Below are 24,738 nucleotides of genomic sequence, written 5' to 3' on the forward strand. Positions count from 1 at the left end.
AATCTCCAGAGGCAGGAAAACACGACTTCCCTGTTCTCTGCCTAGATTGAGATTGCAGCAAACAGCCCGGGGATAGCCGCTGTGTAACTCAGACCTGCTGTGGTCACAGCTGCCGCCTCAGCCTAGAACAGGGGTTGTAAGAGCTCTGAAAACTAGCAGGGAAGTGGTGTCTGTCAATTGAAGGCCAAAGCAAGTTCAATATAACGCGGTTTCACCTATAACACGGTAAGATTTTTTGGCTCCCGAGGACCGTGTTATATCGTGGTAGAGGTGTATCTATTTCAAAGACTCTTAACTGTCAATGGAGAAAAACTGATGATTAAATATAAAAATGATCTTTATCTTCAAATTCTTGCTTGAGAGAGTACAGTTTTGCAAAGGGAAGAGGAACTTGATGATGCACTTCAGGCCCCAGAAAAAGTTGACAGCATTAATACAGCAGATTAAATTGAACTGGCTTCTGAAGAACGAGAGACCTTTACATCTAAAGGCACTCTGCACGACTAGATGGGCAGCTCAAATGAAGGAAAGGATAGTAAATTTTCAGAATATAATTGAATCCCTGGAAGAAGAAACTATCGCTGAAAGCAGGAGTAGTGACAACAAATGTTGAGGAAAAAGCAAATTGTCTTTGATGGCTTCGATGTTACACCTCAGTTTGCTATGGAGACACAGGATCTTAAGCTTGGTCTACACTATGAGTTTAGGTCAAATTTAGCAGTGTTAGATCCACACGACAGAGCCATTTTTGTTGACTTAAAGGGCTCTTAAAATCGATTTCGGTACTCCTACCCGATGGGGGGACTAGTGCTGAAATCGACCTTCCTGGGTCGAATTTGGGATAGTGTGGGTGCAATTTGACGGTATTAGCCTCCGGGAGCTATCCCAGAGTGCTCATTGTGACCGCTTTCAGTGTGGATAGCACTCTCAACTTCAATGCACTGGCCAGGTAGACAGGAAAAGCCCTGCAAACTTGTGAATTTCATTTCCTGTTTGCCCAGCATGGAGAGCTGATCAGCACAGGTGACCATGCAGAGCTCATCAGCAAAGGTGACAATGGAGTCCCAGAATCACAAAAGAGCTCCAGCATGGACTGAATGGGAGGTACTGGATCTGATCACTGTATGGGGAGATGAATCCATGCTATTCGAACTCCATTCAAAAAGACAAAATGCTGGAATATTTGAAAAAAATCTCAAAGGGCATGAAGGATAGAGGCCATAACAGGGACCCACAGCAGTGCTGTGTGAAACTTAAGGAGCTCAGAAAAGCCTACCAAAAAACCAGATAGGCAAATGGCCGCTCCAGGGCAGAGCCCCAGACATGCCACTTCTATGATGAGCTGCATGCCATTCTAGGGGGTGCCCCTACAACTACCCCGCCCCTGTGCTTTGACTCTGTCAATGGACTCTCATGCAACAGGGATGTGGATTTAGGGAACGAGAAAGAGGAGGAGGAAGAGGAGGATGTTGAAGTTAGTGCACAGCAAGGAAGCGGAGAAAATGTTTTCCCTGACAGCCAGGAACTGTTTATCACCCTGGAGCCAGTACTCTCCCAACCCACCCAAGGCGGGCTCACGGACCTTGAAGGCAGTGAAGGCACCTCTGGTGAGTGTACCTTTGTAAATATTGTATCTAGTTTAAAAGCAAGCGTGTTTAATGATTAATTTGCTCTGAAGACTTGGGATTCGCGGCCAGTACAGCTATTGGAAAAGTCTGTTAAAGTGTATGGGGATGGAGGGGAAATCTTCTAGGGACATCTCAGTGAAGCTCTCCTTGATGTGCTCCCAAAGCCTTTGCAAAAGGTTTTGGGGGAGGACAGCCTTATTCCATCCTCCATTATCACACCAGGCCAGTAGCATGTAGTCTGGAATCATTACATAACAAAGCATGGCAGCGTATAATCCTGGTGTTTGCTGGGATTCAAGCAGTGTCCGTTCTTTATCTCTCTGTGTTATTCTCAGGAGAGTGATATCATTCATGGTCACCTGATTGAAATAGAGGAATTTTATCAAGGGGACATTCAGAGGTGGCCGTCCCTGCTGGGCTGTTTGCCTGTGGCTGAACAGAAATCACCCTCAATGTTAGCCATGTGGTGGGGGAAGGAGTGAAGCAATCATCCCAGAGAATAGGTTGGATGAAGGGCTTTGGTTGGGTTTGTGCTGCACATTAACCAGAAAACTGCAGCCCCTTCTTTTAAATGGCCAACCCAACGGGTGCTTGGTATCAGACATGAGGGCGCTGCTGCTTGAAACCAGTCCCACATGTTGTGAAGGTTAGAGAAGCCAAAAGACTGTGGCTTAACAGGGCTGCCTGCAAGCTGAATTCTGTTGCCCGCCAGTCCTGCGTGTGTGATCTCTCACACCAAACTGGCAGGCCCTCAATATAAGGGTCAAAATGTGACCTTGTAAAGAAAGCACATGTGCTATGTAATGTTAACAGCTTGGTTCACCGTGAAAGCGTGTACCCACTGTTCTCTAAAATGTGTCTTTTTAAATACTACTCTCCCTTTTTTTTTTTCCTCCCACAGCTGCAAATGTTTCAACGCTCCCCCTATCATCTCCATCCCAGAGGCTGGCGAAGATTAGAAGGTGAAAAAAAACGCACTCGTAATGACATGCTCTCTGAGATCATGCAGTCCTCCCACACTGAAAGAGCCCAGCAGAATGCATGGAGGCAGACAATGTCAGAGTGCAGGAAAGCACAAGATGAAGGCGAGGACAGGAGGGAAGTGCGAGAGGACAGGAGGGACCAGCGAGAGGAGATGTGGCGTCAGCATGATGAAGGAGGCATGAAGCAATGCTCAGGCTACTCGAGGATCAAACTCATATTCTCCGGCGTATTGTTGAGCAGGAAAGGCAGCAGGAGCACAGACCGCCGCTGCAGCCCTTGTGTGACCAACCATCCTCCTCCCCAAGTTCCATAGCCTCCTCACCCAGACACCCAAGAATGTGGTTGTGGGGACCTCTGGCCACCCAACCACTCCATCCCAAAGGACTACCCAAGCAACAGGAAGCTGGCATTCAATAAGTTTTGAAGTGCAGTGTGGCCTTGTCCTTCCCTCCTCCACCACCCCACACCAGCTACCTTGGCAGTTATCCTATTTGTTTGACAAAGTAATAAAGAATGCATGAATTTTGAACAACAATGACTTTTTGCCTCTGCCAGTGGTGATCAAAGAGGGGAGGGGAGAGTGGTTTATTTACAGGGAAGTAGAGTGAGCCAAGGGGGCAGGTTTTTATCAAGGAGAAACAAACAGAACTTTCACACCGTAGCTTGGTCAGTCATGAAACTGGTTTTCAAAGCTTTTCTGATGCACACCGTGCACTGCTGTGCTCTTCTAATCACCCTAATGTCTGTCTGCATGTAATCAGTGGCCAGGCGATTTGCCTCAACCTCCCACCTCACCATAACGGCTCCCCTTTACTCTCACAGATATTGTGGACCACACAGCAAGCACTAATAATGATGGGAATATTGGTTTCGCTGAGGTCTAACCGAGTCAGTAAACTGCGCCAGTGCGCTTTTAAACATCCAAAGGCACATTCTACCACCATTCTGCACTTGCTCAGCCTATAATTGAACAGCTCCTGACTACTGTCCAGGTCGCCTGTGTATGGCTTCATGAGCTATGGCATTAAGGAGTAGGCTGGGTCCCCAAGGATAACTATAGGCATTTCAACATCCCCAATAGTTATTTTCTGGTCTGGAAAGTAAGTCCCTTGCTCCAGCTGTTGACACAGACCAGAGTTCCTAAAGATGCAAGCGTCATGTACCTTTCCCAGCCATCTCACGTTGATGTTGGTGAAACGTCCCTTGTGATTCACCAGTGCTTGCAGCAGCATTGAAAAGTACTCCTTTCGGTTTATGTACTCGATGCCTTGGTGCTTTGGTCCCAAGATAGGGATTTCCGTTCTGTCTATCACCCCATCACAGTTAGGGAATCTCATTGCAGCAAAGCCATTCACGATGGCCTGCACATTTCCCAGAGTCACTACCCTTGATAGCAGCAGGTCAAAAATCGCTTTGGCTACTTGGATCACAGTAGCCCCCACAGTAGATTTGCCCACTCCAAATTGATTCCTGACTGACTGCTAGCTGTCTGGCATTGCAAGCTTCCACAGGGCTATCGTGACTCGCTTGTGAACTGTCAGGGCAGCTCTCATCTTGGTATTCTTGTGCTTCTGGGCAGGGAAAAGCAAGTCACAAAGTTCCATGAAAGTGCCCTTACGCATGCGAAAGTTTCGCAGCCACCGTGAACCATTCCAGACCTGCAACACTATGCAGTCCCACCAGTCTATCCTTATTTCCCGGGCCCAGAATTGGTGTTCCATGGCATGAGCCTGCCCCGTTGTCATCAGGATGAGTGCTCCTGGCTGGCCTCGTTGAGGTCAGTCGGGGGCGCCTGGACAAAAATGGGAATGACTTCAGGTCATATTCTCTTTAAGTTTTGTGTAATGGAGATTCAGTCCTGCCTGGAATATCATGTCAGCTGGAGGCTTCTGCCTCAGACTCCTCTCCCAATCAGCAGCACCACGCGGTCGCACCTATCCCAGCCTACCCCTTGCTCCCATGGCTTATGAAGCCTGGACAGTAGTAAGGAGCAGTCCAACTATAGGCTCAGCAAGTGCAGAATGGTGGTTCACTCTACTTCCCTGAAAGCCAACTGCCCTCCCCTTCTCCCTTTGATCTCTGCTTGGAGAGGCAATAAAGTTAGTGCTGTTTCAAATTCATGCATTCTTTATTACTTCATCACATAAATGGGGGGATAACTGCCAAGGTAGCCTGGGAGGGCTGAGGGAGGAGGGAAGCAAAAAGTGGGATTGTTGTAGGGGCACCCCCTAGAATGGCATGCAGCTCATCATTTCTGCAGGATGTCTGGGGCTCTGACCCGGAGCAGCCGTTTGCCTCTCTGGTTCTTTAGTAGGCTTGCCTGATATTCCAGGCAGGACTGAATCTCCATTAGACAAAACTTAAAGAAGAGAATGACCTGGGGAGTCATTCCTATTTTTCGAGTATCAGAGGGGTAGCCGTGTTAGTCTGGATCTGTAAAAGCAGCAGAGAATCCTGTGGCACCTTATAGACTAACAGACATTTTGTAGCATGAGCTTTCGTGGGTGGCAGGTATTCACCCACGAAAGCTCATGCTCCAAAACGTCTGTTAGTCTGTAAGGTGCCACAGGAGTCTCTGCTGCATTCCCATTTTTGTCCAGGCGCCCCCGTCCGACCTCACTGAGGTCGGCTAGGAGCACCCATGACAGTAGCAGATGGTACAATATGACTGGTAACTGTCTTTGCCAACTTGCAAAGGCAAGGAGCTGCTACTGTATAGCACTGCAATACCGTGTCTGTCAGCTGCACCCAGGAGACGTACAGTGACAGTGAGCTGAGCAGGCTCTGTGCTTGCCATGGTATGTTGTCTGCACGGGTAACCCAGGAAAAAAGGCAAGACATGATTTTTTGCCATTTCTTTCACGGGTGGTGGGGGAAGAGGAGAGGGGCTGACGACATGTACCCAGAACTACCTGTGAAAATGTTTTTCCCCCATCAGGCATTGGGAGCACAACCCAGAATTCCATTGGGGGGCAGAGACTGGGAACTGTGGGATAGCTACCACAGTGCAACACTCTGAAAGTCGACGCTAACCTAGGTACTGTGGACGTACACCGCCGACTTAAAGCGCTTAGTGGGGACACACACAAACGACAGTATCAAATCAGTAAAAGCAGCAAAGAATCCTGTGGCACCTTATAGACTAACAGACGTTTTGGAGCATGAGCTTTCATGGGTGAATACCCACTTTGTCAGATGCATGTAGTGGAAATTTCCAGGGGCAGGTATATATATGCAAGCAAGAAGCAAGCTAAAGATAACGAGGTTAGTTCAATCAGGGAGGATGAGGCCCTGTTCCAGCAGTTGAGGTGTGAAAACCAAGGGAGGAGAAACTGGTTTTGTAGTTGGCAAGCCATTCACAGTCTTTGTTTAATCCTGAGCTGATGGTGTCAAAATTTGCAGATGAACTGAAGCTCAGCAGTTTGCTATTGAAGTCCTGGTACTGAAGTTTTTTTGCTCAGTATGGCCACCTAAGATCTGCTATTGGTGGCCAGGGAGGTTGAAGTGCTCTCTTCTACAGGTTTTTGTAAATATTGCCATTCCTAATACTCTGATTGTGTCCTATTATCCTTTTCCACAGCAACTGTCCAGTTTGGGGCCGATGTAACATGCAGAGGGGGCATTGCTGGCATATGATGGCCTATATACATGGTGACGTGCAGAGTGAAATAACCGGTGAAGGTTGGCTGATCTAGTTTAGGTCCTGTGATGGTGGTGCTGGTGTAAGATATGTGGGCAGAGTTTGGCATTGAGGTTTGTTCATGGATTGGTTCCTGAGCTACAGTATACTAATGGTGCGGTGTGCATTACTGGTGAGAATATGCTTCAGGTTGGCAGGCTGTCTGTGGGCGAGGACTGGCCTGCCACCCAAGGCCTGTGAAAGTGTGGGATCATTGTCTAGGAAAGTCCAAGTATCAAATCAATCTCTAAAAAATTGACTTTTATTAAATCGAACTAATTTCGTAGTGTAGACATACCCTTAGTTATCATGGCTGTAGCCTTTGGAATCCTTCAAAGAAAACTGACCTGTTCTAAGTCCTCCAGACATTTGAAAGCACAGTGAAAGAGCTCAGTGAACTCAGAACAGAAGAAAAATTGGAAATTGTAAAAGAATCTCAGAACGGGTGGGAAGCAATGGGTTTTGAAAATGCAAACTAATCAAGCCACAAAAAGAGATGTGTATGCCACATGGCTGATAAATTTGCACATGATTCTGTGTTAGAAGCAAAGGATAATCACTGAAGGAAATATTTTGAGGTCTTAGACAATATTATCAGGGAACTAAAATCTCAATATCAGGGATTTCAAGAGGTAGCTGCCTATTTGATTTTCTCCATTCCAGGCAACTTCAAAATATAAACTTTAGAAGAGTCAAAGGGGGAAGTTCTTAAACGTTTGGGGAAAATATTAATATTTTTCTTCAGACTTGGTAAAATAATACATCTTGAAAGACATAATATTGTGAACCAAGGACACAGAGATGTTCATTTTGTCACTTAGAGTCCTGGGCTACTTGAATTTCACAGTATCAAATTCTCTTGATATTTTACTAGAAATGCAAATGTTGGGTTGACTTTCTCACCATACTGCTGACCAGGCAATGACCACATTAAGGCATGTCAAAAACTACATGCATTTGACACTATCACCAACACCTTGCTCTACTTGCAACTGAGAAAGACAAGACAGCAAGGTTGGAACTGAACAGCATCATTTAGAACAATCTGCGAAGGAAAACTGTCACTGTGATATGAGGTTCCAATAATTGGACATACACATGCCAACACAATTTAGGTGAGCTTCTACTTTTGTTTAATCCTGTGATTTGTTAAAAAACGTTTAACATGGTGACCCATGAGACCATTAAGCATGTTTTCTGACCATGCTCTAACCCTTAAATCTGCCCCTGACTGTAGTGGTCCATAATAATGATATAGAGGTAATTTTGTCTCAATGCATTGGACCGCACTGGGGGTAGTATGCCCTCACACCATCCTGCATTGTGCTACAAAGCACTAGCTGTACTTTTTTTAAGGGGCCTGGCATACTACTACAAATATCTCTCATGCGTTGCTGCTAACATGTAGGTAGAGAAGCTTCACCTAGACAATAAATATCCCTCATCAATCAACAGAACAACAAGGATCCAGGTCCAAGATTTTCAAAATAAGAGCCTAAGTAAGTGGCTTGATTTTTTAAATTAGTATTATCTATATTGCCATAGCACCTATCAGCCCTAGTCATGGATCAGGACCCCATTGTTAGGGCTCTACCAAATTCACAGACAATTTTGGTCAATTTCACAGTCATAGGATTTTAAAAATAGTACATTTCATGATTTCAGCTATTTAAACCTGAAGTTTCATGGTGTTTTAATTGTAGGGGTCCTGACCCAAAAAGGAGTTGTGGGGGGTTCACAAGGTTATTGTAGGGAGGGTTGAGATACTACTACCTTTACTTCTGCACTGCTGCTGGTGGTGGCGCTCCCTTCAGAGCTGGGCACCTGGAGAGCGGCAGCTGCTGACCAGGATCCCAGCTCTGAAGGCAGCGCCCCACCAGCAGCAGCGCAGAAGTAAGGGTGGCATGGTATGATATTGCCACCCTTAATTCTGCACTGCTGCTGGTGGGGCGCTGCCTTCAGAGCTGGGTGCCCAGCCAACAGCTGCCACTCTCCAGGCGCCCATCTCTGAGGGCAGCAGTGCAGAAGTAAGGGTGGCAATACTGTGACCCCCCTGCAACTCCATTTTGGGTCAGGACCCTCACTTTGAGAAATACTAGTCTCCTCTGTGAAATCTGTATACAGGGTAAAAGCACACAAAAGGCCAGATTTCATGGCCATGAATTTGGTAGGGCCCTACCCATTGTGTTAGGCATTGGCCACACACAGAACAAAAAGACATCCCAGCCCCAAAGAGCTTATACTTTAAGTATAAAACAATAAATGACAGATGGATGCAGACACACAGGGGAGTACAAGGAAACAATAAGATAATATTGGTCAGCAAGTGAGTGAGAAATAAAGACTAATATTAACAGAAAACACCATAGAATGTATACAGTAAAGCAGTGGTCTCAAAACATTTTTGATCACGCACCCTTATCAGTAAAAAAAATTTGAGCACACACCCCCAATATATATATATTTATTTATGTATAAATTATATACATGTGCTACTACGCTAATATTTATGTACATTATAAAACATACACAAGAAATAGAAATTAAAAAGGATGAGATAAAGATGAAATAAATACTTTTTAAAATAATGTATTTTTATTTTATTTATTAATGGTACAAAAAACCTTTTTGTTCTCACAAAAAATTATTAATAATAATATTTTTAGTGAGAGCAATGTGACTGAATATGCTTCATTACTTTTGAAAATCTTGGTTTAACACTTTGTGATACGGCAATTCGAAAGTCTGGTTCCAAGTTCAGTTTATTTCGCATCTTGATTTTAATGGCTGTGATAGCTGAAAAAGATGCCTCACAAAGATACGTAGATCCAAATGGAGGAAGTGCATCCTTGGCTGCACTTACTAAATCATGATACTCATTTTTCAATCCCATCCACCAATTATGCAAAGGTTTTTGTTGAAATTCAGCTAGAAAATTTCCATCTTCCCTGATGTCAATCGGTTGTTCTTGCAAACTAATAGGAAGATGTTGCATTTTTATATTTTTAACAAATGGGTTCAAAACCCACTGAAACTCTTCATTTGGAAGATTTTTAAACAGGTTAGAACATTCTGTTTCCAAGTTTAAGTGTGCAGATATGAGAGTTTTTATAAGGGACACACTTACATCGTTTTCGGCAACAAAAGTCACATAATGATGGAAACATTTCCAAATATCCATTTTCAAAATGCTCTCTCCATAGCATGAGTTTCTTTCGGAAAGCAGTTACTTTTCTCACTCATTGTTAAAACATCCTCTTTACCTTGAAGGGACAGATTAAGTGTGTTTATTTTTTCGAAAATATCTGCTAGGTAGCATACTACTGACAACCACTTGTCATCACAGAAAAGGTCAGCAAATTTGGAACACTCTGTCTTTTTGTAAAAGAAAAATGCGTAACTCATCTTTATGTTCGACAACTCTTTTAAGCACTTTGCCATGAGATAACCAGCGAACCTCTGTGTGGTACAAAAGATTTTCATGGTCACTCCTCATCTCATTACAAAATATTGTAAAGATTCTACTATTTAAAGGTCTTGTTTTTATAAAATTAACCACATTGATGACATCCTGTAGCACTTTGTGCACTTCTGCCTCCAACTTCTTTGCTGCAACAGATTTATTCTGCAGCATTTCCCATGCACAATTGATAAATCAAGCAAACAAACAGCACTGTCAAGCCACAGGGAAGATTAGGATGACACCTAGAGGTTGTTTCATGTAATGTAATATAGAACATCCAAGAATCATTTCATTGGCTGAACATTTTAACCTCTCTTTTTGGAGCAGAGATTACATGCAGTGTTTGTGACCAGCTGACCGTTGTCAATGTTTGGGAAAAGGAGTTGTGAAATTTATATATGGCAAATGCTTTTAAATTAGTGAAGAAGTGCTCCTGGCAATGTCATATTTCTCCTTAAAGTAGCATTGCAATCTCAGTTTTGTCTTGACATTTTGGTAATTTTTTCCCCTCTCCCAAACTGCTTATGTGACAGAAAACTCACTGGAAGACAGAAATTGTCAGGACAGAATTTGTCAGGAGGCCTTGTTTATGGATATTGCCAAACCTTTTCAGACAAAGTTAGCTTTATATAAACAACATATTCCTAATACTACATGAGCTGGTAATGTTACAGGTGATTATAATTAGTATTAATATACATTTTTCCTCTTCAAAGCACTTTGCAAACATTAAGTAATTAATACTTAGAGCACTCTGTGGATAAATAATGATTTGGCCTACTTTAAGGATAAGAAGGGATGTGGCTCATGGGCACAGGATAAAGTGGCAGAAAAAGAATGATAACTTATGAGTTTCTTATCCATATTCCCGTTCCTGCTTTACTAGACTATTAAGAAGCTAATAAGGCACAACATATTGCATGGTTTTCAAAGTATTATTAGATTATATAAAATACTAAACACTTTGCAAACATATGCAATAGGTTTTTACAGTCTTACCTCATACCATCTCAGTAATTTGTCCCTGCAGGCAGCAGATTTGTCTCCAGTACACACACAAAGAGGGCCAATCTGTTGAGTTAGAAAGTGCATACATAGTCACTTTTTGGAATACAACCACCTTTTAAGAAGGAAGAAGCACTGAAATAACATTTTAGGCAAAGATAAAATGAACTGTCTTGCATCTTCATTGAAAAATTCCTCACTCCCAAATAGGGATGGGCTAAAGTGATTTGAAAGATATTCAGAGCTTTCCAGTGTAAGAGGTTCCAGACTTTTAAGTTATCTAGTTTCATTCTGAATTTGTTTACCAAATAAATCATAGAAACTGTGAATGTTTTTCCCTCTGTGTGTACCAGCAAGTTTAAGTGAATAGTAATTGTGTTTTAATTTAGTGTAGATAGTTCTATTCAGTTTTACTCAGGTTCTTCTATTGTGCCTATCAACATGGCATCTGGGTACTTTCCAGAAGTTTATTTAAGTGATGTAACTAGCATCGCTCATGTGTGATCAGTTTTCCTCCCTTTGTAGCTCCCCAGGAGGAAAACTCTGAGAATTATTTTTTATTTTTTTTTTCATTTCTGTTGTGCTCTGTGTTTTTATTACTGAAGGCAAAGTCGAAGTTTGCCAACATTAGGAATGGAAAATGCTGAAGTTTGAAGTCATTCTTAGGTCCTACGGGAGTTAATTCCACAGTCTTCAACCAGACTCTAAGAAAGCACTTTCTCCTACACAAATGAGCTGTCCCCTTGTGATGGGCAGGTCCATTGTGCTTGAGGAAGAGCTGTCAACCATGATCTACATCCCTATTTTAGGTATCCTGGATGCAGGCCATTGAGCATCATGAAGACATGGACTTGAATCTGACTCAGTATTTTATGGGAGACCATTGTAGTGAGCAGAGGACAAGTTTGTTTAATTACAGGTCCTTATGGAACACATTAGCATAGGCACAACCTGGTGATGTGCTGCCCATCCTGCCAGCTTTGGCCAAATGAAAAAATTAAGGGTGGGGAGAGCAGCAAAACTAAAAAACAACAAACTCTTCCACTAGCCTAGAGTCTTGCAGTAGTGTCTCCCTCTCTCTCTTTCCATAGCTATTAGTTTCCATACTTCCAAATGCTTACGGTTTGTATCTGGAATATTACTTGATATATGTATGTAACTGTAGTTGAAAATTTGTCCATTATATGCTGTCATATGATTCTGTACTTAACATTAAGATGTCTGTTTTTGTTTTATTAGTGACTATTTCAGGTGAGGTGGTCTTGGGGAAATCACATATCATTTCTCATACAATCAGGGTATGTTTTCTGGGTCTTACATCTGCCAGTCTGGAATTTTTAGGCCTTTTAGAGGATAATGGATAGTTCTTCACATGACTATTAATGGGCAAGCATTTGACCTGTCTTTTGATACAGTCTTCACCTTCACTGTTTATTCTTTTTACTCAATATCTTAAATGGGAAAAAATTATATCATAAATGACCAAACGTTGAAAAGAAATTAAAAAGTAGAAGAAGAGGACCACCTTTGAGAGTCTGAGTGTATGTACAAGTTCTACAGCAGCATAGCTGCAGCTATGCCACTGTAGTGTGGACACTTAGTACAGTAATTGGAAGCGTTTTTTCCATTGCTTCTAGTAAATCTGCTCCCTCGAGAGGAGGTAGCTAGGTTGATGGAAGAATTTTTCTGTTGACCTAGCTCAGTGGCTCTCAAACTTTTTTACTGGCGACCCCTTTCATATTGCAAGCCTCTAAATGCGATCTCCCTAATAAATATATTCAACAGTCTGTTTAATTTAAGACCTGTGACAAAGTTCCTCCTCTACTTTGGTGGGTCCTGAGCTTATTGGCAGATTTTCTCGCCTCAGTGATCTTTCCCACAGTCTGGATCAACTCCTCCTGTGTCTAATCAGGAGTTGGGAGGAACCCAGGCCCGCCCTCTACTCCGGGTTCCAGACCAGGGCCCTGTGGATTGCAGCTGTCTATAGTGCCTCTTCTAACAGCTGCGTGACAGCTACAACTCCCTGGGTATCCCCATGACCTCCTACAAACAGTCCTTCTTTATCCTCACCACAGGATTTCCGCCTCCTGGTGTCTGAATAACACTGACTCCTTATCCACCAGCAGCACCCTCTCACCTCAGCTCCTTGGCTCTTGCTTCCACTCCTTGCACATCACGCACATTCTCTCCTCTGGCTCCTCCCCACCTGATGAGTTGAAACTCATTTTAAACCAGGTGCCCTGATAAGACCTGCTTTGATTGGCTGCAAGGTGTGTCAATCAGCCTGTCTGCCTTAATTGGTTCTAGCAGGTTCCTGATTACTCTAGTGCAGCCCCTGCTCTGCTCACTCAGGGAACAGAAAACTACTCATCCAGTGACCAGAATATTTTCCCTCTACCAGACTCCTGTACCCCACTGTCACTCTATAAAGCCCAGGCCCTGGGATCAGGGCGGGGCAACAAACAGTAGCAAGTCAAATAGGCTCAGGCCTTTAGGCAGGGCCGAGCAGTAACAGTTCTAGGCTTTGGCCTCCTCAGGCCCAGGGATAGGGGGAGTCTGCCACCCAGATGTTGGATGGCAGAGGGGGACGTACGCCCTCCCACTCCACTGTATCCCATCCCAAGGCCCTAACAGCGGCAGGCAGACTGCTGCTGTGTCAATGGAGATCCTGGCTGCAACACACTGACATTGGCTCTGGCAGTGTTGCAGCCAGACTGGATCTTCTACCCCCGGGCCACTTCCACTCTCCCCCTCATCGAGTACCTGAGTCGTTGTAGTGTCAGCAGAGGGGTCAACCATCATTGGTTCCTCAGGGTGAGCGTCCACAGGCGGGCTCAGCGGGTCCTCGGGGTAGGTGGCGAAAGGTAGGCTCGGCTCCTCCTTGGGGTAGCCGGAGCGGGGCGGTCCTGGCCAGTCCTCCTCGGGGTAGCGAGCGCGGGGCAAGTTCGGTTCCTCCTCTGGGTAGCTGGAGCGGGGCAGGCTCGGCCAGTCCTCCTCTGGATAGCGAGCGCGGGGTAGGCTTGGCCAGGCCTCCCCAGGATAGTGAGCGAGGGGTAGGCTAGGCCGGCCGCTGCCTTCTGCTGCCTCCCCAGCGGGAGCTCGGTCGCAGATGTCTGGTCTTTCTGACTGCTGGCCCCTTACTGAGCTCGGAGAGCCTGCCTTTATACTTCCGGGCCGGTGCTTGACCCTTTGCGGGGCAGGCTCAGAGCTCCATAGCTCCGCCCAGTCCGGCCTCCGGCTGGGCTCTTCATCCTCCAGGGCGCCTAGAAACCAGGCCGCCTTGCTACACCCACTGGTCTGGGTCTGTCACATATCCCTCCCCCCTGCTCAACACCAAGGGGTTGGGCAGCTTGGGAAGCCAGAGAGTACACACGTGACAAGCCATCATCATTGCCGTGACGGCTCCCTGCTCTGTGTTGCACACGGTACTGGAAAGGTTGGAGGGATAAGAACCACCTGGTCACCCTTGTGTTCTTCTCCTTGTTCCGCTGCATCCATTGAAGAGGGGCATGGTTGGTCATGAGGAAAATCTGCGCCCGAGCAAGTAGTAGCGCAATGCTTCCATGGCCCATTTTACGGCGAGGCACTCTCTCTCCACCACTGCATATTTTTGTTCCCTCGGAAGGAGTTTCCTACTGAGGTAGAGAATTGGGTGTTCCTCCTTCCCGACCATCTGTGATAGAACGGCCCCAACCCTACTTCCGATGCATCTGTCTGCAGGATAAATTCCTTGTGAAATCAGGGGCTATCAGTACGGGGTTACTGCAGAGGGCAGTCCGTAGGTCTGTGAATGCTTCCTCTGCTGCGTCAGACCATCTCACCAGATCAGGTCCATGGGCTTTCACTAGGTCTGTCAGGGGGCTTGCCCTTTGGCAAAGTGGGGGATAAATCATCAGTAATACCCCACTACACCTAGGAATGCCCGGACTTGTTTCTTGCGACGTGGTCGGGGCCAATTTTGGATGGCCTCCAACTTGTTCACTTGGGGTTTTACCAGGCCTTTTCCCACAATGTAGCCAAGATATTTGGCCTCTGTAAACCCTACAGCGCACTTGGCAGGGTTTGCTGTAAGGCCAGCTCACCTGAAGGTATCAAGGACTGCCTCCACCTTCTCTAGGTGGTTTCCCAGTCTGGGGTATGAATGACCACATCGTCCAAGTAGGCAGCAGCATAACTGTTATGCGGGCATAATAGCTTGTCCATGAGGCACTGGAAAGTAGCTGGGCCCCATGTAGTCCAAAAGGAGGACAGTATATTGAAAAAGACCCTCTGGTGTAGAGAACGCAGTCTTTTCCTTTGCGTTTTTCCGCAAGGGGAATCTGCCAGTACCCCTTTGTCAAGTCTAGTGTAGTCAAGTACCGGGCATTACCCAGACGGTCCACTAGCTCATCTATGCGAGGTATGGGGTATGCGTCAAACTGGATACTTCGTTTAGTCGCCGGAAGTCATTGCAAAACCTTGTGGTGCCATCAGGTTTGGGCACCAGCACGATTGGGCTGGACCACTGACTGTGGGATTCTTCGATGATCCCCAACTCCAGCATTTTTTTTTACTTCTGCTTTTATTTCCTCCTTTTGGCCGCTGGCACCCGATAGGGCCTCATTGTTATTCTGGCCCCAGGGTTTGTGAGGATGTGGTGATATGTCTTGGTTGTTCACCCGGTTTTTGTCGAGAACACATCTTGGTTCCGGAAGATCATCTCAGACACCTCATTCTTCTGGTCTGGTGTTAAATCGGGAGACACTCTCACCTGTTTGGAAGGCTTGTTTTCCTGGGTTAGGTCTTTTTGGACAGTTATGCATGCCTCTTGTGCATGCCAGGGTTTCAGAAGGTTGATGTGATAAATCTGTTCTTGTTTTCGGCGTCCTGGCTGCCGCACCTTGTAGGTTACTTCCCCACGGGTTCAACCACCTCATAGGGCCCCTGCCATTGGGCCAGAAGCTTGCTTTCTGCCATGGGTACCAACACCATCACCCGATCCCCTGGTTGGAACTGTCAGACTTTTGCCTGGTGCGATTGTAATGGGTTCTCTGGGGCCTCCTGTGCCTTTTCCAAATGTTCCCGTACAATAGGGGTGACCCGGGCTATCCGGTCTCGCATCTGTATTACATGTTCTCTATTATATTTCTCCCCTCATTGGGTTCCTCTTCCCAGATCTCTTTGGCGATATCTAGTATGCCACGGGGTGACACCCGTATAATAACTCAAAGGGGGAAAACCCAGTTGAGGCCTGAGGTACCTCCCGGATAGCGAACATAAGATAGGGTAGTAGGGTGTCCCAATCCTTCCCGTCCCAACTTACCACCTTCCGTATCATAGCCTTGAGGTTCGGTTAAACCTTTCTACCAACCCATCAGTCTGCGGATGGTAGACTGAAGTTCTCAGGGTATATATATATGGAGCAGCGTACAGAGGTCCTTCATTAGCTTTGACATAAATGGGGTTCCTTGGTCTGTTAATATCTCCTTTGGTAGCCCACTCGGGCAAAGATCCCCACCAGCTCTTTGGCTATCATTTTAGAGGCTGTGTTCCGGCAGGGGGACGGCTTCTGGGTAGCAAGTAGCATAGTCTAAAACAACAAGTATATATTGGTGGCCCCAAGCCGTCTTCTCCAGGGGTCCCACTAGGTCCATGGCTATTCGCTCAAAGGGGACTTCTATGATGGGAAGGGGTACTAAAGGTGCCCTCAGGTGGGGACAGGACTGTGCAGCTGACACTCCGGGCAGGACGCACAGTACCTCCGCACTTCTTCATGTACTCTGGGCCAGAAGAACCGTCGTAGGATTCGTGCCAGGGTCTTCTCTACCCCCAAATGCCCCCCCAAAAGATGACCATGTGCAAGACTTAATACAGCGTTCTGGTGTTTTTGAGATACTAGGTTCTGCTGTACCTTCTGCCCCTGTACTGGTACAACCCAGTATAAGAGATTCTTCTTCATTATGAAATAAGGTCCTGGTCTCTGGGTTTCCCCTTCCACGGGGACCCCATCTATTTCAGCCACCTCCTTCCTAATGTTGTCGTACCTTGGGTCTTCAGCCTGGTCCCATCCAAAATTTCCTCTTCCGGGGCTAATCTGCCCAAGATCTAGGGGCCCAGTCTCTGTTGCCTCTACTGGTTCAGAAGCGTTAGGGTGGGGGTCATATTCGGGTGCTTCTCCCTCCTGAGTGGCCTCCTTTTCAGCTGCTCGGGTGCGCTTACCTACGAGAGCGACCCTCTGGCTTTGAGTCAGTATTTGGGTTCCCAAGGCCTTAGCTGCCCTCCTTTCCCTTTTTGACTTTCTACTCTGGGAATGGAAAATAAATCTGGGGATATTTCAGAAAAAAACGGGGGTTGACAGTCTACTATGGAGGCCTCACTAACTTCAGGGTTCCCTTTTTCCTCCAATCCTCCTACTGGGAGTAAGTTTCCAAATGCTGGGAAGTCTCTCCCTATGAGCACCGGGTATGGGAGAAACTTCCCAGAGAGGAGGGAAGTGAGGGACCCCGGCTCTTATTGCTGAGGACACCATCTGAGTGGGGTCCCTCCTGCCTGGACACCAGACCACCACCGCCTGGAGATGCTGGGACTACTGTGGCTGTTGCTGGGGGGCTGTTGGTGCCCCGAGGAGATGGAGGAGGAGGAGTAGAAGAGGACCGCCTGCTGCTGGGAGACTGCATGAAGACCACTGTGGAGGGGGCATTTCTGGTCTGAGTCTTTTTCGAACTGTGCTTTTGTGGTGGGGGTTTGGACTATATCTGTTGGGACACCTGGAGTGTGGTGTGGAGCCTGTCCCCGGTACATCCGTGTTTGGTCTGGAGGTTGACAGCTCGCGACCCCCACATGTAATGACCTTGCGACCCCTTGAGGGGTCCCAACCCCCAGTTTGAAAACCCCTGAGCTAGCTGCATTCATACTCGGCGTTAGGTTGACCTAATTATATCACACAGGGCGTGAAATTTTTCACAGCCCAGTGATGTAGCCAGCTTGACCTACATTTTAGGTGTAGCCCAGTCCTAATATTATGAAATAATCCTATGGCACTCACTGTGATCAGTATTTCAGGTGTCCCAAGCAGAGTTCTACAGAACTAGGGAAGAGCTTGTGTTCAGGAAGAGCACTATGGGACAGAAGAATAACTGGGTAGTGCAGCGGGGACAGATAGGAGGAACCTTGTGGGGAGATAGTGGAGGAGAACATGGAAGGGGTCAAGTGTACAGTGAGGGATAGTCAGGATGATACTGTAGGTGTGTGATAGGGTAACGAGGGGGATGGAAAAAGTGGGGAAGGTTAATAGGTGTGGTGTAGGGGCTGTCGGGGATCGAGAGGCAGATTGTACAGGATAGGCAGGTCTGTTACTGGGGAATCACGGGGATAGTGCAGGATGGAAAGGAGGGATGGGATGGGGGCGGTCAAGGGTGGGGATGTCAGGGAGGTCTTGCCGAGTGATGGCAGCGAGGGGGCGGGTGGGCTGCGTGTTGCTGGGTGACCTCAGGGAGGGGCAGTGTTGTCAGGGGGAGGGCGCGGGGTTGCTGGGTGATGTCAGGGAGGGGGCGAGGGGTGGAGCCAGGGGGCTGGCGGTGGTAGGACACCCTTGGAGGACCGGAGGTGGGTTTCTAGGAGACGCTCTGTCCTCTCTCCCGCAGCTCTGTGGTTAAGATGGCGGCGGGTGTTGAGGGGGCGAGTCCGTGAGTCCCAGGCCGGAGCGCGGCGGGGCTGGGGGCAGCCCTGTGGGGAGCCGCCGGGCCGGCAGCGGAGGCGGCATGTGAGTGAGGGCTGGCGGGGGCCCAGGACGGCAGCGCGGGGATGGGCCAGGGAAGAGCTGGGGTGGGAAAAAGAGCCGGGCTCCAGCAGCAACGCGCCGCCGCCCAGCAGCCGAAGGGAGCGCGAGCAGCGCGACAGGCCCCCCTGGCCGCAAAGGGAGCGCCGGGCGCACAGCGGAGAGCGGCTTCACAAATATCTCACCCAGCACGGAAGGAGGGCGGAGCAGCCGCCGATCACGGGGAAGGGGCGCCGGGGACCGGTGGGCAGGGGGGTCCGCAGTTGGCAAAAGGGGTGGGTGTGAAGTAACAAAGCCGACCTTTGGGATGGGAACCGTTGGGGCAGCCGCGACCACCCCGTCCGCCATCGCTCGGTCTTCGGGGGCACCAGCCTATGTAACCCCTTGCCCCAACGCCCTCAGCGTCTGCTCTGCGTGTCCCTCTTTTGAGAATCTGTGAAGGGAGGGGGCTGGGCTGCTCCCAGAATGATTCGTCAGCATCGGAATGGCGTGGGGGCAACTCCAAGCATAGTCGGCGGTGAATGTAGCAGCAGTGGAGAGTGATGTTCTGTGGCCTGATTCATTGCTCGTGAAGGGAGGAATTAAAGATACTTCTCCTCTGACGTGAAACACGATCTATGGAGGAAAGCCTTATGCTACAGAAACTTTACATAGCTGATAGCTGTATGCAAGGCGCAGGATTTTTGTTGCCTCTTTATTGTAGGAGGTGCTTTGTAGACAAATCTGAATAAGAAAATTGGCAGCCTACAAAAGCCTTTATTTTGCAGGCAAAAGCTGTGAACATCATTGGAGGGTCTTAGCTCATTAGATCGTGTCTGTTGAGAGGATAAGTAATAACACATTCTGAGCTAAACTTTTGCTGTAAAAAACCAATAATACTTCACTTAATTGAAGTCATAGCTTGATAATATATAATTATGGATATACCTATGTCACAGCTTCTGGAAGGGACGCTTGAAGGCGTCATTGAGTCCCGCCACCCTGCTTCAACTAGCAAGACCAAGTACTGATTTTGCGGCCCACAGATCCCCTACGTGCGGCCCTCTCAAGGATCTTGAACTTAAACCAACCTGGGTTTAGGCAGGCCCAGTTTGCCTCAACCCCCCCCCCCCCCCTGTTGAATAGGCTGTTTTTGTTCAAATTTGCCATCTCCTTTCACTTTACAGAAATAAAAATACTGAATATGAAAGTGAGGTTACAGGAAAAGGTCCTCTTCGGAAAGCCAACAATTTAAAATGCTTTATTTCTGTGATTTTCCTGTGCCTTTTTTGGTCCATTAATGGGGGTACTTCATCCTGTAGGTCAAGGAAGGTTGAAAAGCATGATAAACTGAAAGCTGTACACCTTAGCAAGAGCATGAGGAGCTGAAGTCTAATGTTGGTGCATTTTGGTTTTTTTTGTTTTTTTTTTTTTTAAATCTTGAGGACCTGAATCTGCTACTGAGAGGTTTATTGATTTTTATTTCAGCTAGGGCAATCATGCTCCAGTGTTTGTGGCAAAACTGCTTTTGACAGCTTAGCTCTTTCTGTGCCCAACAGAACAAGCATATGCATTCAGATCCTGGACTGCTGGTTACACATTTTTTAATGTAAACTCATCCACTAGACAGCATTAGTAAATCAATGATACAGGCCTGTGGACATCTACCACCGGACATAGGCAGAGTGGAATCTTCAATGAAAATTCACTTTCTAAATATACACCATGTATGGATGAGATTCTAAACGTCCTTTATACTAAACAGCCTATGGAATTTCAGGGCATTGTCAACTTAAAAAAAAAAAAAAAAAAGGCACTTCTGTCCAAATGTCTTGTGTGCTGCTATTGCAGGTTAAATCCAAAGTTGCTATAATAGAAAGATTAGAAAGGAAAAAATTCAATGGGACCTTGTATAGTCAGTTTCAGTATTTCCTCTGTACAGTCAATTAGTTTTCCTTGTTTGTGTGGGTCTTTCACACAGCATCATGGGAGAGAAAAATTATTAAAAGTAGGAAAATCACTGTAAATCCAAAAAGTGGCAGAGGGGATCAGGGGCAGGTATAGGTGAAAGTACTTTCTAACTCTTCAGTTTGATGTTGAAATCATAAATCTTTATCTCCACAGCAGAGCTGCTGTGAAAGCCTGATCAAACAATCTAAACTATCCCTGTAATGACAAAGTGGCTCTCCTTGGTGTTTTGGTAGCAAATAAGGATAGTGATAACTTTCTAAAGGGCTCAGGCAGTGCTGGGAATAGAAATTACGTTCACAGGAAGTACAATATAGTATATGGAACCATTTGTGGTTGTTTAAGTGTAATACAGTTAAGGTTAATTCATATTCTCTTTACTCCAACTTACTGTAAATGCTCTTTTGTATATTGAAGTAGTACCTAGAGGTCCTAACCAAGTTTGAGGTCCTGTTGTGTTAGGTACAGTACATCCATGGAGTAAGAGTCCATGCCCCAGAAAGCTTGTCTGAACTGCCAAAGGTGGGGGAAAGGGGAACATTTTGGGGAGCAAAGGCAGATAGAGACCCTTCTGATGTTGTTGAGCTGATATGTCCCCTGCAATTCTTCTGCCCAGCACAAGCTCCTGCTCTCCCAGGCCCCGACACTGATGTTTCGTAGAACTAGGAAGAGAGGGAGCCCGAAATGAAGCCTGCCTCATAGCAGAAGAGTTGTAGATAGGCCATTTAGAAAGAGCATTTCTCTGTACTAGTAGCAATTTAGATTATTAAGACAAAATTAGAGGAGCTTAGTTTTTCACTATTTATACTGCTTGCTTTTAACTGTCAGCTTGAACAGTGAAAACTAGTCAAGAAAGTTTCACTGTCACCCTCTGTGTTTGAAATAGTTTCGTTGCAAGCAGTTCAGGAGGTGTTTTCATAGGATGTAAGACAAATAGAAATCTCTTTTTTATAGGTTTTTTTTTTTTTTTTTTAAGAAGCCTGGATTCCCCCATCCCACAAAAAATCTAAAATTGTGTAAGTTATAGCTCTCACCTCTGAATCCCCACATTACCTCAATAAATACTTCAGTCCTATTAGAATTGGCCTCATGTCCATTTACACTTCACTAGAACTGATCAGTACCTTAGAGACAAGAACTCATTCAATGAGAAGTTATTATAGTGACTGTAAGGCTGAATTCTTATCTTTTAACAGTCATCTCAGATGGCAACCAAAGCCTTCTATGCAATCTTGGTGCAGTTAGAGAAGTAGGAGCTCATTTCCCATTTCCAGGGAGGTTCCTTGATCTGCTCTTGTTTTCCCTTGGATCCATTGGTTTCTCTTGCTCCCTCCGTTCTCCTTTATTCCCTTCACTCTTGCCTCCCTGACACAATTCTGCTTTCTGACTTGACCTAGTTTCCCATTAATTTCCCTCCATACCTGGACCCAGTCTGCCAGATCCCCGCCCCCAAGGCTTTTGCTGTTGGCATTGCACTTAAACTCCTTCCTTCTCTTGCTGACTGCCAGGGAACCTACTGATTGCAGGATTCCATCCTTTCTCTGGTGAGCAGGGCAGTACTTGTAGCAGTGTTCACTGTATGAATGATAAACCAATATTCTTATCCCTTCTGTGTGCCCGTTTATAGTGATTGACCAGCACAGCTAGTCAGAGGCTGAAAATGAAAACCCTCCACCTGCCTCCATTTTTCTTGAAACACCAGCAAATGTGGGAGATATAGATGGTTGTCCAGTCCAGCCCCTGGCTTTTCCAAATTCCTCAAGCTCTGCTCAGGAAGTTGCATCCCATCCTGTACTACCAGCAGAGTGCACCTTGCTAAATCTGTGTGTACTCTTTCCAAGTGCAGTTCGGGGTGTTACTGCCATTTTAAGTCCTTGATAAGGAAACATATAGAAGAACAATATTTCTTTCCAAACTCAGAGTAGACTTGCTAATCAAGATTTTTAAGTACAAGTGGGATCTGATCAGCAGAGGACGGAATGTAAAACACGATCTTAATATAAACTGATAAAAAGTTTGCAGACAACACAAAAATTGGGGGTGTGGTAACTAATGAGGAGGACAGGTCACTGTGTTCAGAGTGATCTGGATCGCTTAATAAATGGGGCACAAGCAAACCATAAACATTTTTATATAGTGAAATCTACAGATCTAGGAACAGAGAATGTAGGCCACACTTACAGAATGGGGGGAATCTATCCTGGGAACGAATGAGACTGAAAGTAACTTGGGGTCTGATGGGTAATCAGCTGAACAGGAGCTATGGTCAAGAGAGCTGTTGTGATCCTTCGATCCATAAACTGGGGAATCTTGAGTAAGAATTGAGAAGTTATTTTACTTCTGTATTTGGCATTGGTGTGATCACTTCTGGAATACTGTGTCCAGTTCTGGTATCTACAATTCAAGAAGGATGTTGATTAAATTGAAGAGGGCTTAGTGAAGAGCCACAGGAATGATTACAGGATTGGAAAACATGCCTCGTAGTAAGACCCAAAGAACTCAATCTATTTAGCTTAACAAAGAGAAGGTTAAGGGGTGAGTCTAAGTATATGGGAAACAAACAGTTAATAGTGGGCTCTTCGATCAAGCAGAGGACGGTATAACATGATCCAAAGACCGGAAGTTAAAGTTAGATAAATTCAGACTGGAAAAGAGTCATAAGTTTTTAACAGCATGTAATGAGCATTGGAACAACTTACTAAGTCATGGTGGAGTCTCCATTATTGACCATTTTAAAATCAAGACTGGATGTTTTTCTAAACTTTATGCTCTAGGAATTATTTTGGGGAAGTTTTATGGCCTGTATTTTTACAGGAGGTCAAACTAAATAATCACGGTGGTCCCTTCTAGCCTTGGAATCTGTGAATTTAATTCATCTTGGGCTATGGAAAAATGGGGGCAACTATGTTTTCTTATTACACAAGATACTTTGAAATTCCAATTGTCCTTACACCTCACTAAGTCTGCTTTGCCCCCCTTTTGTCCCAATCTGCTCTCTCGTGCTAGTTATAGAGATTCAGTCCCATAGGAGGGAAAGAGAGCAGATGTATCCAGAACTAGTGTGGGTGTGAGATAGTTAGGGAATTTGTACAATTTACAAACTCTGTGTGTGCATGCATGTGATTATGAACTCTGTATATGTCTTTATCAACCTGCAAATCACGTTTTGAGTGTGGAAGCTATTGCCTTCTCACTTCCATGTAGGGCTGAAATTCCAGTGTGTTGTGGTACAGAGCTGGCAGTAGTGTTTTTAAACTTGTAATGGTCCTCAATTTTAATACAAACATCCTAGACAGACTGGCTCCCACCCAGAAGAATTGGTTTATCTGGGGAGAGAATGCCAGGCAACAAAGTCATCTGGTAGAGCACTGATCACCAGTTGAGGCTGATTCGGAATTCACCTGATCAAGGGACTAGAAGTTTATAAAAGGGCTCACAAGGGAAAGTTTCAGGACACACACACGAGGTTTGGCAGGAAAGAAGAAGGGAACGGACTGATGATGGCCAGAGGTGGTAGATTGGGGAGAAGGCTACATGTTTAAGAACCCAAGCTATGCACTGCAACAGGAGGATTCTGGATGGCTCTAAAGGACTCTGATCTCAGCACAGAGAATGCTCTGGAATGGTAAGGAAACTGAGGCAGAGAAATGCATATTGGGTTTGTTTTTGTGTAGATCTGTATTTCTCATAGTATTAAAGAGCAAAGTCTGTGTTGTGCTACATATTATCACCTGCCCCCTTGAAGCCTTCTACTTTACCTCTTCAAGTGGAGTTCTGGGAGAGCGTGTGCTAAAGCTACAGGGGGAATCTGAGAAGCCAGTACTAGCCCCAGGGACTGGGCCACATAGTCCAAACTCTCAGGAGGGTGTGCCTGGGGATTCAATGCCAGGGGCAGTGACTGGACTTTGGAGGCTTAGAACACCCTAGGCTTTACTGGCTGGATCTTTTCACAGCAGTCTAGTGAGGGAGCACTAGCCTGGACCTGTGTCAGTGTTTTTGGAGGCAGTTCAAGGATTGGTAGATATATTTTGTTGCACAGAAGGAAGGGGAGGGAACCTTCAGTGTTGTGCACCAGGTGGCCATTTAAGAGACACGCGGATTTCCCCAGGGATCTCAAGTTGAGTGCTCTGAGCACAGCAGTGGAATGTGAGTAGTTAAAAACAGAGGCACCGCACTAGCATATCAGCCTGTCTGTGGTGGAGTGAAGCCCTAAGACCTAGACACTTTTGCAGATTGGCACCCTTATCTGAACTGGCCCTGCAAGTTGCCTTACTAC

The 24,738-nt window shown here is 46.0% G+C and overlaps 1 protein-coding gene and 1 long non-coding RNA gene across 2 annotated transcripts in view; both read left to right on the forward strand.

The window, feature by feature from the left end:
• The first annotated feature begins 728 nt into the window (after nt 1-728).
• Nucleotides 729-2,758, forward strand: LOC116834238 (uncharacterized). Its single transcript, XR_004375898.2, has 3 exons — nt 729-807; nt 1,523-1,607; nt 2,530-2,758. It is a non-coding gene; the product is annotated as an uncharacterized LOC116834238 (long non-coding RNA).
• Nucleotides 2,759-19,790: 17,032 nt separating this feature from the next.
• Nucleotides 19,791-24,738, forward strand: part of ABL2 (ABL proto-oncogene 2, non-receptor tyrosine kinase) — a 78,959-nt gene continuing 74,011 nt past the window's right edge. Inside the window, exon 1 of the mRNA XM_032796167.2 lies at nt 19,791-24,087. Within this exon, the coding sequence (XP_032652058.1) occupies nt 24,075-24,087 (13 nt within the window). The 5' untranslated portion in view covers nt 19,791-24,074. The remainder of the gene's footprint in view (nt 24,088-24,738) is intronic.

Source organism: Chelonoidis abingdonii, chromosome 7 (genome assembly GCF_003597395.2).
Source record: "Chelonoidis abingdonii isolate Lonesome George chromosome 7, CheloAbing_2.0, whole genome shotgun sequence".
In the NCBI taxonomy this organism is placed as follows: Eukaryota; Metazoa; Chordata; order Testudines; family Testudinidae; genus Chelonoidis; species Chelonoidis abingdonii.